The sequence below is a fragment of the Takifugu rubripes genome, chromosome 6 (genome assembly GCF_901000725.2).
Source record: "Takifugu rubripes chromosome 6, fTakRub1.2, whole genome shotgun sequence".
Taxonomy (NCBI): Eukaryota; Metazoa; Chordata; class Actinopteri; order Tetraodontiformes; family Tetraodontidae; genus Takifugu; species Takifugu rubripes.
The window spans coordinates 11,171,209-11,185,084 of record NC_042290.1 but is presented as its reverse complement, the minus strand read 5'-3'; the positions used below and the strand labels follow the sequence as shown (position 1 = coordinate 11,185,084).

The following is a 13,876-nucleotide window of genomic DNA, read 5'->3' as shown; positions in this document are numbered from 1 at the left end:
GGATTGATAGACGTGTAGCAGACAGTTGTGAAGGTTTGATAACATTTTAATGCGAGTGTTTCCCATTGCCAAGTAATGATACAAGAAAGGCAACACCGTCATGCTGCAGTGCAAGTTACCTGACGGGAACTTGAATATGAAGGTCCATCACGTGACTCAACATCCATAACATACCAGTGCGAAGACCTCTAAAACAGACCAGACATTTTTTTTTTTCTATGTCCAAAGTCAAACCGCAGAAATTGAGGACACGTCCACGATGCTGCCAGTCAGAATTCTGAGAACAAAGATGCTCTCAAACATGCTTCTGGTTGGGATTTTTGGTCCAGATCTATTTTACACAACAGCTGGTAAAGTACAGGCACCAGATAACAGGATGAATTCAGTCAGATCCTAGAGAATATGGAATAATAAGCAGCATAAAGAACAAGAACCTTATTACGCAGCACTTATTGAAAGCAGTCCTGCCAGATGTGATGTGATAGCACCACAGCCCACCGCTGAGGCCAGAGAGTTCACGAATTCTGTACACGATATCTGGCTTTTACAAAAAAGAAATCCATCAAATACAAAAGGAATATTGGGAATAAATAAATGGCAAACAAAATAATTACCTTCAACTTTGAACCTACGGGCGCGAGTCGTGCCGCACGGGTTAGAAATGTCGCCACATCTGGTGGTTCTCAGCAGCGTGAGGTAACAGCGTTTCAAGATTTCTCAACAGTGATCAAATAGCACAAAAAAGCTCAACACAGGTCGGGATGTCGCTTCATCCGGAGGAAACGTCACTTAACGGTGTGAAAAAAAAGCTGCACTATTTTACTCTCAGCAGTGGAGAGGAGATCTTTGCTCACGTGACATTCTGCCGTTTGTTTGAACGTCCAGCTGTTTGTGTCCTTTGGTGTGTTCCCGTCGTCAGAGCGATGATAATATAAATAAGCAGAACTTAAAGGTTCTCCAGTTTCACAAATACTCCAACCTCCAGACATGTTCCTGACATTTAAAGCTGCCCTGTCTTCTGTCGGGTATGTGTCACGTTGACCCGATGGTGGACATTGTTGGACATGTCCCAGGTTGAAGTCATGTGAAAGGACAGTTCAGACGGATGCGGAGGGGGCATCAGGACACCAGAGCTGCGCTTTCCTGTTCTGAGGAATCTGGGCGTTGGTCCGAGTGGGGGGACGTATACAGGAAGTTACAGCAGACGTAGAGTGGGAATGATAGCAGGCGGCTGTCCAGGTTCATGACCACATATTCCTGAGTCAATGAATGGAGGAGTAAAGTAGTCAAGATAAGGTCGATCGGACAGATTCGTCAGCAACTGTTGCCGGGAATGAACGCTCACTGACCTGATCTTTCTCGAGGGTGAGCAGCTGGTAGCCGGTAGAGCGACTGCAGACCAGTTTTCCACGACTATCGAAGGAGGCCAGACGTAACCTGAAAAATGAACATTTACTTTCAACATCTCGCCCTTTGTTTGGAATTTCATCAGCGTTCTTTCTGCAATGGTACAAACAGGTTTTCCATTAATATGGAGAGGACTGCAACACAGACCTGTATGCAAGGTGCCTCCGAGGCTGCAGACTCACAGCGCCCCCACATGGCTGACTCAGGGTATTTCTTTTGAAGACGATAAAACGGTTGGTGTAGGTGACCAGCAGATCAAACCCAAAGTTAAAGCCTGTCCACCTCCAGCAGTACTGGGAAGACAGACTTTTTAAATAAATAAACACCAAGCTGTACAAAGGCTGCTGTCGAACTGAAACTGTCACGCTCACATCTCCATCTTTGGTCAGTTTCCTGCCACATCTCATGCTGCTCCGCTCAAACTCATCTTTGTTTGCCTCGTGGGGACTAAAGAGAGACAAAAAGGCCCCAAAATTGAAATCTATTCATAAGGTCGCAGTGCTTACCTCAGACATTCCAGCCATTGTTCTCACCCATTGTCATTGTCAAACTCTGTCCGGAGCATAGCGAACCACTGACTTTTGTACACTGAAGTCAGCCAATCTGGAATAGAACAACAAATATGACAATGCAAACAAACACAATCAGCAGGTGTAGCATAACTACCACTTCTCCCAGAAACAGCAGCAAACTGATGTTTGATCATTTTCATTCTTACCGGGAGGCAAAATGTTGTCCCTCTCCAGGATGCGGGCAGACGCCAAGTCGTTGATGATATACTGGAGGCGGACGTGTTTGAACACCGAGCGAAAGGGTAAACCATCCTCTGTGTCCAAGAAGGGCTCTTTCTCACACAGGTCTGTGGGACAAAGCCGTTTCAGCAGAGCAAACACAAAGACCACGAGGAGAAACAAGACGTAGCCCAGTTGGACCTGTTCTGCGTTTGCACAGCCAAGCGTCGGCATCAGCAAGGAGCTGCTTGATCGGGCCGTCCCACAAAGTGTTGAGCTGGAGAAACATCCACTGCAGGGGCGGAAACATAGAAAAAGGAGGTTGTGGAAACAGGACGGCGCAGCAAGGCCTTCTGGGAATTACATTTGGGCACCTTTTTCAGAGCTGTGTACACATCCATTTCCACCTGCATGACAAACAGGTCAGATGACTGGATGAGAAGCTCCATCACCTCTGCGCTGTAATGATAAACATCAATATTTACAATCGCATGAGCCAAATACAGGATATGTCTCATGTCTCATCGGCAGAGGCCGTAAATCTTACAAACATACCTCAGTTCCTTCATCAACTCCACATTTTGGTGGGTCATCAGGTTGTTCAGAAGCCACTCAAGACACCTAAAGTCACAGAAACAGGTAAGGAAACAGCTTTAAAATGGATTTAATGGTTATTACTGTGATTTCAGTCGCACTTTTTCATGACTGAGTCCAGCCCATAGATGCTGGCACAGGCATAGTAGCCGCACGCGGTCTTCGTACTGATGTTTTCCTTCATCGTCTCTCCGCACTGCTGGATCAATCCATCCTGTAGATAGGACCCCACCGTGAGACTGATGCCAAGCAGCACAGCGTTTACAGACTGGGATGGTTTTTCCATCATACTGACCAGCTGGAGCATACAAGCAGCAGCGAGAATACTGACAACCCTGCTGGGCTTGATCAAAACATCATCACGGTAGAGGGACCCAAACACCACTTGGAGGGCTACACACACAAAGAAAGCAGTCTTTGTCAACAACAGGAGCGGGAAAGGCCACAGATCAAACGGAGCGGAGGCAGTCGCCCTCCAACCTTCAGTGTCGATGTTCTGGTCTGGGATCTCCAAGTTGATCTCCATCATGTTGGACTCTTTCCAAGATCCACTGAACATGCTGGAGAAATATCCCGACTACAAACACATAATTAAAAATAAATATTCCGTTATAGTCATGGTAGCATTTGTCACAGGAGCTCTGTCTTTGTGGTATTCTTTACATCTGCACTCTACCTGACACAAGTAGACTTTATGGAGGTTCCACTCCTGCCCCAGGGCACAGATACGAATGTCACTATTTTCCCCATTTAAGAACAAGGTCTGATAAATATATCTTGATGTGCTTTTCAATTTCTTCCTGAAAGAAAACAACAGGCAGAGGTGTACAGTTAAGACAATGCAACACATCATAAATGGAACCGCCTGTTCACCATTGCGGCTGTTAGCGCACCTGCGAGGGGTGTCGAGTAAACCATCGTCCTCTTCCTGCTCACTTTCACAGTCACAAGGTACATTTCGTTTCCTCTTTTTACACTCGCATCCATGCTTACGGTTGGTACTCGTCCCCTCAGCGATGTCCTCTAGTCCCTGAGAGGGGGACTGAAACTTGCTGCCCAGAATTCCCATTTCTTCCCTTTCCAAGAGACAAAACACACAAACTTGTGTCACGAGTGTGTTTGTGCAGAGCTGCAGGGATTGATTTATTTTTAGGATTATAAAATGTGACAGTTTGAGGCTGTTTTTTCAGTATTGCCATGGGATTCAAAAATCAAACAATGATTCGTGGCTGAAAACTTATTTTTTTGGTAACATACAGAAATCCTTGAGTCTTTGTTTTATCTGGAGATGATGAAATGAAGCTCCACGTGTATTCTAAAAAAAGTTTCAAGATAATTACGGCAACGATATCACCAATTTCGTGCCATTATGGGAGATTAGCTCCCGTAGATATAAGGCTGAAAACACCACGTTTTTATCTGTGCTTGGATTAGAAACTGGACGACAGCAACACCTGACAAACTGCTGCAGCATATCTGTCCAGTACAGAAAAATAACGTGACAACTTACCTGACGCCTTCCGCTGGTTGTAAAGAGCAAAAAGTGTCGTTTAGTTTGCACAGTAAACACCGGCCGGTAATCTCAGTGTAGACAGTCTGTCAATGGCTAAGAGCTAATTGAGTTAACATCAAATCTAGCTTAGCCACTGAATTCACGGGCTATGGGAGCCTGGAATCAACAGCGTTCGAACAAACCACCAGAAAAATGGAAAAAGACCTGGAATGTCAGTCACATTTTCCCTATTCCGAAGAATCTGTAACCCCATAAGTAGAAAAGAGATTAAGTGGGACTTGGAAATTGATCTTTGTTATTATTTTACCTTTGTTGCTCTACGGCGGCTAAAATTCAGCTTCAGGGCGACTTACTGCCCCCTTTCGGAAAGGAATGTAAAGCGCTCTTCAATCCGACTTATTGTAACATTTTTTTTAATTAAAAAAAAAAAAAATCTAAATAGAGCGTTTTCTCGGCTCCTTTTGAAAGACTAGATATTAAGTATGTAACCACTTTTCCAGGGAATACTACAGAACTGATCCCAGTCCGGCTCAACATAAGATCACTGGGGAACTGCATGAATAAATAATTAATAAAACTTGTCTCATTGCCGAAAGATTTTCGTGGCTGCCTGTTTCCTGAATCTTCGAAATCTTTACATAAATGTAGATATATCGACATGTATACTCTCACTTTTATAAACAGGATATGACGTCAGCCATGGGGGTTGTCCTGTGTAGAATCAACCAATAAGCGACGAGCATCGCTGTCCCCGGAACAGCGCCTCCTCATCGCTCCCGTCTCTGCCCGAACTGCAGTGCTTGGACCTGGGCACTGACACGTAACTCTGTCCGTACCGTTGACGTGACCAGGCTTTATATCTCCACCTGGGTCGGGAAGGACAGCGGAGACAGACGTTCTCTGAGCCCGGGTCCCCAAACCAACGCCGGCGCTTATCTTTAATTTCACCATGGAGGCGAGAGACGCGACGGCAGGTGAGCTTGTTGGCGTTGACAGTCCCTGCGGTTAATGAACTTTTCTGAAATGCAACTGTGAGGATTTTTACACATCAATATCACAATAGATTGCTACATTTCTATAGTTTTTTTATTTATTTTTTTAAAATTCTACTATATTGTGTGTTTTGTCCAGCTGCTCTGGTGGGCACTGATGGAGGGAAACAAGGTGGAAAGAAGGATGCAGCCCCCCAAAAGGATAAGCCATCTACAAAAACCAAGATGGAGCAGCTCTTTGGCTTCAAGAAGGAGGACCTGTCCTCCTGGCATAACCTGGTGCTGCTTCTGAACCGGCCCACTGACCCGGCATCTCTGGGCATTTTCCGCTGCTTGTTTGGTGAGTTCACACAAGCGGCGTTATGTCACCTCTGTAGGATCCACGACTTTATATATTTCTCTGCAGGTTTGGTGATGGCTATCGATATCACACAGGAGCGGGGCCTCAGCCACCTGGACTATAAGTATCTGGACGGAGTCCCTGTGTGCCGATTTCCCCTCTTCAATTTCTTGCAGCCGCTGCCACTGGACTGGATGTATCTGGTGTATGTGGTGATGTTCCTCGGTATGTTGCGCTTTCTTTCACAGTTCTCTGCCAGAAGGCCACAGGTTTCAAGCCCCTTCCCCCTTCTCCTCAGAGCGGATGCAGCCGTTTAATTACAACCTGACACGGCGGGGTGTGCTCTTTGTGCAGAAACACGCAGCACACCCGCAATTTCCCACTTTTACGTTTCTTTTAAGTGAACTAATGCGTGTGAGGTTTGCCCTCGTCCAAAGGCTTCAAACATGACTAATGCAAAGATGCAGTGTCAACCGTAGCTTGTGCAAGAAACAAACCAAACAAGGAGAAGATAGCGACGAGAACTAAATCAATATTGGCAGAAAAAAATAAGTCTGAAAACTATTTACATGCTGGACTGGAAATAACAAACTCAGTCTTGAAGATAAAACACTAACAAGCTGATTGATCTTATTTCATCCTTAACACACACACATAGAACTTTATATAACTGGTTTTGTTCCTCCCCCAAACTGCTCGTATTTGTTGGAGATAACCCCAACGGCCCCGAGGTTAAAGAAACGTCTGTCATGCTCCACAAAAGTTATTATACAACTTGTGATTTAGGAATCAGTAGCAGCCAAAAATACAGTGAGAATTCACAATCAATCTGTGTGATGTTACTATGGTAAACACAATAATGTGGAGTTCCGTCCAACCCATGTTAGGATTATCCAACTATAATATTGAGCTTTGAAGGTGACGGCGAGTGTTTCTGGTTTTAGGGGCTCTGGGCATCATGCTGGGCTGTTTCTACCGTCTCTCCTGCCTGATGTTTGTCTCCACATATTGGTACATCTTCTTTCTGGATAAAACGGCCTGGAACAATCACTCCTACCTCTACGGCCTCATTGGATTCCAGCTCTTCCTCATGGATGGCAACAGATACTGGTGAGTGTGTGTGTGTGTGTGTGTGTTGTCAGCAGGAAACCCATAACGCGTATGTCTGCTGTAGGTCCATGGATGGACTGCGGAGGCCTTCTATAAGAAACGCTCACGTGCCTTTATGGAATTACACCCTGTTGAGGACGCAGGTTGGTTTGTGATTTAATTTAAAATGTCAATTGGTACGTTCAAATGTTTTAAATGTCTCTTTTCCAATGTTGCCCCAAGATTTTTATTGTGTATTTCATCGCCGGAGTCAAAAAGCTGGATGCCGATTGGGTGGAGGGATACTCGATGTCCTACTTAGCGCATCATCGGCTGTTTGATCCTTTCAAGTGGGTATTTAGCAGCTCGATTTGTGGATTATTTTACACCTGCCAGCATTTGTGAGGGTCCACATTCTTTTCCAGAATGATCCTCCCTGTGGAGCTGGTCAGTCTGCTGGTAGTGCACGGGGGCGGCCTGGTTCTAGACCTGAGCGCCGGCTACCTGCTCTTCTTCGATGTCACAAGGCCGTATGGAATTTTCTTTGTCTCCTACTTCCACTGCATGAACTCGCAGCTCTTCAGCATCGGTGAGGCTGTCGCGATGTTTCAGTTCTGGGGCCAGTTTTACTGTCGTCTAACTGGGAACATTGGTGCTCCACAGGAATGTTCTCCTACACCATGCTGTCCACCAGTCCTCTGTTCTGCTACCCCGACTGGCCGCGGAGATTCTTCGCCCGTTTCCCAGGATTCCTCGGGGCGGTTCTGCCGCTCACCTCACCAGACCCTCAGCCCAGCACTTCCTGCCTCTACAGCGAGGTCAGCGGCACCAGCAGTGGACGCCAGGAGAGCCCACCTGCTGTGAGAAACTCCAAACCGAGACTCAAGCACAAGCTGAGAGCCATTTTTGCAATCGTGTACATCCTGGAGCAGTTGTTCATGCCTTACTCCCACTTCATCACGCAGGTACATCCTGCTGCCTCTCATGCCACACACTGAATTACAGAAATTAGATTTCCTTTTTAGGACAGCTTTTCCTAAAGTCACTTCTCTGCAGGGCTACAATAACTGGACTAATGGATTGTATGGGTACTCCTGGGACATGATGGTTCACTCCCGCACCCACCAGCATGTTAAAATCACTTACAAGGATGGAAAAACTGGAGACGTTGGATATCTGAACCCGGGGGTGGGTCAACTTCTGCAACCTTTGTTGCGAATCTACTCGTATTTTCAATAACTCTCGTCCCTGTCGAAGGTGTTCACTCACAGCCGTCGGTGGAAAGACCACGGAGACATGCTGAAGCAGTACGCCACGTGCCTCAGTCAGCTCCTGCCCAGCTACAACATCTCCCAGCCTGAAATCTACTTTGACATCTGGGTGTCCATCAACGAGCGCTTCCAGCAAAGGTGCAAGAGCCCTTTTGGTGTTTGGGATGCGTGACCACCTGATTAGTGTTTACAACTTGATCTGGACTTTCCTTTAAGGATCTTTGACCCCCGCGTGGACATTGTGAAAGCCGATTGGTCACCTTTTCGGCCCAACCCGTGGCTGATGCCTCTGCTGGTGGACCTCTCGCCATGGAGGACAAAGTTCCAGGAGATTGAGGGCAGCCTGGACAACCAGACGGAGATCGTCTTTATCGCTGATTTCCCAGGTTGCCCGGCTCTTCCTCTTCTGATTCACTGCTGCCTCCACCGCCTCGGTTCTAACGGGCTTCTATGTTTCAGGGCTTCACTTGGAGAACTTTGTAAGCGAAGATTTGGGCAACACCAGCATCCAGGTGTTGCAGGGCAGAGTGAACGTTGAGGTTGTGGAGGAGAAAAAGAACCACACCCTGGAGCCAGGAGACAAGATACAGGTAAGGTCATCTTCATTCATAACAGATTCTAGATCTGCTCCGATGCATCCGCCTGTTGGTTTGCATAATAACTTCAGGTGAACCAAACGTGTGTGTTTGTAGGTGCCACCTGGGGCTTACCATAGGGTTTACACCGTGTCTGAGGAGCCATCATGCTACATGTACGTTTATGTCAACACCACTGAGGCGGCGCTGCAGGAGAACTTCACCAAACTGTTTGAGCTCCAGGAACGCGTTCGGAACGGAACAGGTGGGATCATCATTCTAAAGAGGGTGAAAACATGATAAATAAAGATGAAAAAGAGGTCTCCAACGCCATCCCACAGAAACAGAGCCACTTCCTCCAGAGCTGCAGCCGCTCCTCGCTGCGGACGATGAAGACGTGGACGCCACCGACCCCGTCGTGAAGCTGTTCCTGAAGAGGCAGCGGCGCATGAAGGAGGTGAAGAAGCGCCGGGAGGCCGGCGTGCTGGAGCGGCTGGAGCGCTTTGCCGTGAAAAAATACTACTCAATACGGAGAGGGTGAGCGTGGGATACTGAAACTACTGAATTCTCCGGAGAACCTGAAGGTGTCCTGGCTCTGGTGACCTCCGGGCTCTTCCTCTTTAGGTTCCTGATGACAGCCATCGCTCTGAGGAACCTGGCGGTGGGGCTCCCGCCCGTCGAGCAGCTGACGAGGGAGGTGGCCTTCGCCACCATGAAAGGACCTCTGGGAGAAGGCAGCCAGGACGAGCGGCTGAAAGACGAAGACGGTCACACAGAACTTTGAAACGTGTGCGTGTGTTTTCTACCGGGCTTTTACTGGAACCTTTCTGAAATCAAAGGATTTTTTTTTTTTTTTTTTTAATCTTGGGGAATATTTCTGGACCTTTTTAGATTCAATCCAGAATATGAAATTAGGCCCTTTTCTTCTGAACCTGTTGTAACCATCGATGATGTCCGTGATCTCCTGGAACACCAGTTAAATCTGCCCAATGAGAAACTGTTACTGAACTTTTTCCAGGCCCAAATCGTTCCACAGCCCCTATAATGTGAGAGGAATCTGTCGTAGCTCGACAGCCAACACTTTTGCAGATGTTTTTCTAATAAAGAATCTTGTATATTTAAACTGACGACTGAAGTCTGTGGAAATAATGGATTTTATTGGTGTGAGTATTTTTTTGGGGGTAAAATTTCCACATGATCAGGTGACAAAGTTACACCATATAAATACAAATTCATCAACAAGGATCACACAAAAACAGTTTAGTTCACTTCTCAGGACATAATTCGAGTGTAAATCTCATATTGCACAAGTATTTTTTTATACAAGTAATCTCATTTTAAAGAATGTTCAAATCCCTTTTTATGCCCTAGTTTTTCAAACCACCACGAGTAAAAACCGCTGGCCTCTAATGCAACTTTAAACAAAGTGACTGGTTGTAGTGTTATGTGCTGCCTTGTCGTACATTTCTTTCCCTTTGACGAAGCGTTTCATTAGAAGAAACACAAATGATGCATTTGTTCGCATTCTCGACCTTTTGAAGCTTGATTCTGCACCATCTGATGGATGTCTGTCTGAAAGCCATGTGCAAAACACAACAAACTCACTGCCAAAGGCACTACAACATGAAAATGACAGCGAGGATGAATGGTAGCCGAGCCAGAACCTGGCATCACAGTGCATTGTGGGTAATGTAGTTGAAGCCCAAGACCACTTCTGCTGCATTTTTTCCCCCCAAAATATTTTCAGAAGGTTAAGCCCTCTTAAATTCTGCTCTCTGCTGTCTCATTTCCTAACATTTTGCCTCAGCACAGATGCAGAAATGGACTCTGTGTCCCTGTCCAGCAGCTCCACTCCCTCCCCCCAAAGTCCTGACACACCACAAAGGAATTCCACACACCACCACAGCCTACTTGGACCACTTCCATGCCACCAAACCTCAGCAGAATGCAGACAAACCGCACTCCGGTGAGTCTGAAAGCAGATTCAAAACCACAACAATTGGAGCAGCACCTCCCGATTTTCCTAATCTCCCCCTTCTACTTGATCTTACACACATAGTTCAATAGGTTTGTTTTAGAAATTAGAAAACTACATGTTAAAATCTGTAAATTCTCAGAGAAAAACTTAGAAATGACAAAATTAATCTGCTGCATTTCGATTAAGTGATGTCAAATTAAATGGATTAAAATGTTCATTAGGTTTAGTGAATCAGCGATTGAGGTTTTTTGACTTAAAAACATGAACAAAGCTCATCGTGTTGGGCGACGCTGTTCGTGACACGCGCGCCGAGAATGGCGTGAAAATGCAAAGCCGACGTCTGCAGACACGAGCGTCGGCTCAGCGCCTCTACCTCGGATGGAGGTCTGGGTAGAAAACTCCGTGCACCACACCTTCGATCACAACATTTGAGAACATGTCTGCAAATAAGAAAAGACGTTTCCAGGTGAAATAACAGCGGTGGACGAAGCTGCGACGCTTTGAGATACGGCCCTAAACGCACCGTGTGCCGACGGCAGCAGGTATGGATCCCTCAGGAACAGCAGAGCCGGCTGGTGTGAAAGTTTACTGAAAAGTATCCACAGAGGAGAGGTCAGAGGGTGCACGAGGCGTTCAAACCAGCCAGAAATGTAGGCGAGGTCGCCGTCATGGTGGGTGTGCACAGCAAACAGACTAAAGTACAAATAGAATACAAATAATCAAGCCTGTTGTTTGACTCACCTGGAACCTTCCGATTCTGTGTCAAATGACCTGAGAGAGAAAGGAGAGTTAAGTCTCGTGGGCCTCGGGCACGACGTGTCCTTTTGGAGAAAAGAAGGGCCGTTTCATTCCATAGCAAATGTGCAGTCTCAACTCACCCGCAGCTTTCCGTTTTTGGCACTGAAGGAAAATGGCGGATGTTCAGGAAATCCAGAAATATCTTTGGAAGGACCAAGTTCTCTGCAATTATAGTCTGTCAGAAACACAAAGCAAATCACAGAGTGCACCCCAGCGACCATACGCAAATTAAGAGGCTGCACAAAACCTTTGGACTTCATATGGCATCCCAGAATATCACAATATCCTATATGCCGTCTCCCCTGGGGCCAGTTTGGCAATGCTGGATCAAATCCAGAGGTCAAGAAACATCCCCCCAGTATGAGACAGCGCAGTATGTTGTTGCAGAAACATTAATGCGAGCTTCTGTGGTCTTTAGCTGTGAGCCTGTCGGCTCAGAACGAGCCTGGATATTTCCCCCCACCTCTGAACTCATGGTGCTTCTGGAGAAAAGTGCTGCTCGCTCAACTTTACAGTGAATGAATGTTTTAAACCAGAGGTGCCCAAATCCAGTCCTCGAGGGCTTTTACCCGGGATCCCACTTTCTTTGGAGGAAGAGTTTTCTGCCTGGTAGGATGGAAAACCTGGACTGGACTCGAGCATCCATGGTTTAAACATTGGTAAATGTGCGTAGGAATACCTGCAGGTAGAGCTCCAGGCCATGCCTCCTCTGCTCCAGGACTTTGGGAACCCAGTTTCTGACATGTTTTGAAGGCATCTCAGGTGGTTTTATGCTCTTCTTAAGCTGGAGAAATTCAAATGTGTCATTAAAAAAAAAAAAGGGGCATTCACTAAACTGCTGAACAAACTGAAGCATTTTTGCTGAGTAGCTTTAAACACAAGTGTGGGAGAAGTGAATTAGTCACGACCAGTTCTAAACACCAGCGGTATATATTCTGTACCGAGTACCCAGCGAGGCTCCCGACACTGTAAAATCTGTTATTTCTGAACAGCTGCTGACGTCCTTACCATTTTATGCAAAGTGTGAAATTCACTGTAGCGTTTCTCAACAGTGTGCTGTCGACCGTTCATCAGCACTTCGATTCTGAAGACCTGAAAAGAGGGAAGTTTAAGCACGAGCGTTGGGACATGTGTAAACTCTGCCGTTGTCAGAATTGTGATTTATCTCTGGTGCCACATGTGTCCCCTCCCTACAACTTTAGGAGATCCGAAGAAGCATTTATCAGCTACCCTGACAGGAAACATGTGACTTCTGACAAAAGCTGACATCTGTCAAATGTGACATCCCTAAATAAACTTCCCGGTCTCTCTTTCCTGACGCACTTCTGCTGGCTTTATGTCGAAAGGGATAACGTCACTACTCTTACCATAAAAGCGGTTTTAAATCCACCTAAACAAAAAGCTAACTAGAAACAGGAGGGCTGGGTTAAAATAAACCCTGCCTGGGAAATATCTGCTGTTACAACATGCTGGAAACAGAAAACTCCTCCACGAGGTCGTCGAGGGCCTGCAACAGTCTACGTGCATCATATTGTGTCCACAGGTAAAGGTTGCACAACACTGTCGCCATGATTAACAGAAGGAAACAAAGATTAAATAACACGTAAACAGTTTAATTTTAGCTTGTTCCACTGTGGAGGCATGAGGCAGCCATCTTGGAACACAAATATATTGTTTTTCTGGGATGCAGGCAGGGAATTCTAACTTCAGGAGGCTCTTGGGGACCCAGCTGAGAGGGAAGATAAGTAGATGGATAAAACAGATGGAAATTACAGCAGAGTCTCAGTTCACCGTGTGGTGGTGTTGCGGATGCAGACATCAGCATTCTTTTATAGGCTAAAGTACACTGATAGTGGACTGATGCATTGTTTAACTTTCTTTTTTTAAACGTTATGAATGAAGACCAAGCTGGGCAAGCAACACTTGCAGATTTTACGATGCTATTTTATATCACAGCCGCGGGGGCCCCTGAGGTCGGCGGGGAGGGTCGCTTTAACGCGTCCATCGGAACAAATTTGACAACTGTCGGCGACGCGGAGGACAGCGATAGTTGACATTAAAGGCTTCCTCGCGGTCTTTTCACCTGGGTACCGAGGGTTCGAGGGCGACAGCGACCATCGGACCAGCTGACAGAAGCCACATCTGAGCGAAATGAATGGAGAAAAGCTGGTGACAGCAGCGGGGGCTGTTGTCGGCAGCTTACCGTGAATCCTTTCTCCATCGGGTTGGTTTCGGACCGAAACGACGGGATCGACACGCTGACTGGATGCATTTTTACCTAGAAACGAGCACTTTGCTGAATGGTATTCGACCCTACGACCGCTGGTGGGTTACTGTGTTCTGATAAAATCACAGCGTTCAAATATTGGCTCGGTCTCACTGCTTCCCCCTAGCGGACCGGAGGATATTGCAGGTTACTGCACAATTATTAGAAAATGAGAATCAGGATGAAGTGAAACCCAAATACCAATCATTTAAACGTTGTAAGAAAAATAATACGTGTTTTATAATCAGTATCTTGCGTTCAATGTATTATATGGCGATTGAGGTGAGTTGGAATTCAAGAGATGCCTCAGAAAATAAATATA

General features: G+C 46.3%; 3 protein-coding genes across 5 annotated transcripts; 1 reads left to right on the top strand and 2 right to left on the bottom strand.

Moving 5' to 3' along the window:
• Nucleotides 1-25: 25 nt before the first annotated feature.
• gmcl1 (germ cell-less, spermatogenesis associated) lies at nt 26-4,863 on the bottom strand. Of its 3 annotated transcripts, none has more exons than XM_029837477.1 (15): nt 4,553-4,863; nt 3,626-3,808; nt 3,409-3,532; nt 3,213-3,309; nt 3,028-3,125; nt 2,834-2,946; nt 2,694-2,759; nt 2,513-2,597; nt 2,340-2,430; nt 2,126-2,266; nt 1,941-2,010; nt 1,779-1,854; nt 1,555-1,700; nt 1,350-1,437; nt 26-1,257 (listed from the first exon to the last, which is right to left on the bottom strand). In XM_029837477.1, the coding sequence occupies exons 2-15, from the start codon at nt 3,799-3,801 to the stop codon at nt 1,120-1,122; spliced, it is 1,509 nt and encodes a 502-aa protein (XP_029693337.1). In that variant the 5' UTR covers nt 3,802-3,808; nt 4,553-4,863; the 3' UTR covers nt 26-1,119. The 3 variants fall into 3 exon arrangements, with proteins under 3 accessions (XP_029693337.1, XP_029693336.1, XP_003965640.1); XM_029837476.1 differs by lacking the exon at nt 4,553-4,863 and adding an exon at nt 4,243-4,546; XM_003965591.3 differs by lacking the exon at nt 4,553-4,863 and adding an exon at nt 4,243-4,546 and having other exon boundaries at nt 3,626-3,803.
• A 331-nt stretch (nt 4,864-5,194) lies between these two features.
• On the top strand, nt 5,195-9,635 carry ggcx (gamma-glutamyl carboxylase). The gene is made up of 15 exons (XM_003965574.3): nt 5,195-5,219; nt 5,377-5,577; nt 5,644-5,802; nt 6,522-6,687; nt 6,752-6,830; nt 6,910-7,016; nt 7,092-7,255; nt 7,330-7,631; nt 7,723-7,854; nt 7,924-8,075; nt 8,154-8,323; nt 8,397-8,527; nt 8,630-8,777; nt 8,854-9,049; nt 9,137-9,635. The coding sequence occupies exons 1-15, from the start codon at nt 5,195-5,197 to the stop codon at nt 9,294-9,296; spliced, it is 2,292 nt and encodes a 763-aa protein (XP_003965623.2). The 3' UTR covers nt 9,297-9,635.
• Nucleotides 9,636-9,648: 13 nt separating this feature from the next.
• Nucleotides 9,649-13,708, bottom strand: snx24 (sorting nexin 24). Its single transcript, XM_003965575.3, has 7 exons — nt 13,492-13,708; nt 12,297-12,380; nt 11,968-12,072; nt 11,369-11,463; nt 11,232-11,261; nt 11,014-11,078; nt 9,649-10,930 (listed from the first exon to the last, which is right to left on the bottom strand). Exons 1-7 carry the CDS (start codon nt 13,558-13,560, stop codon nt 10,860-10,862), a joined length of 519 nt encoding a protein of 172 aa, XP_003965624.1. The 5' UTR covers nt 13,561-13,708; the 3' UTR covers nt 9,649-10,859.
• Between the last annotated feature and the right edge of the window lie 168 nt (nt 13,709-13,876).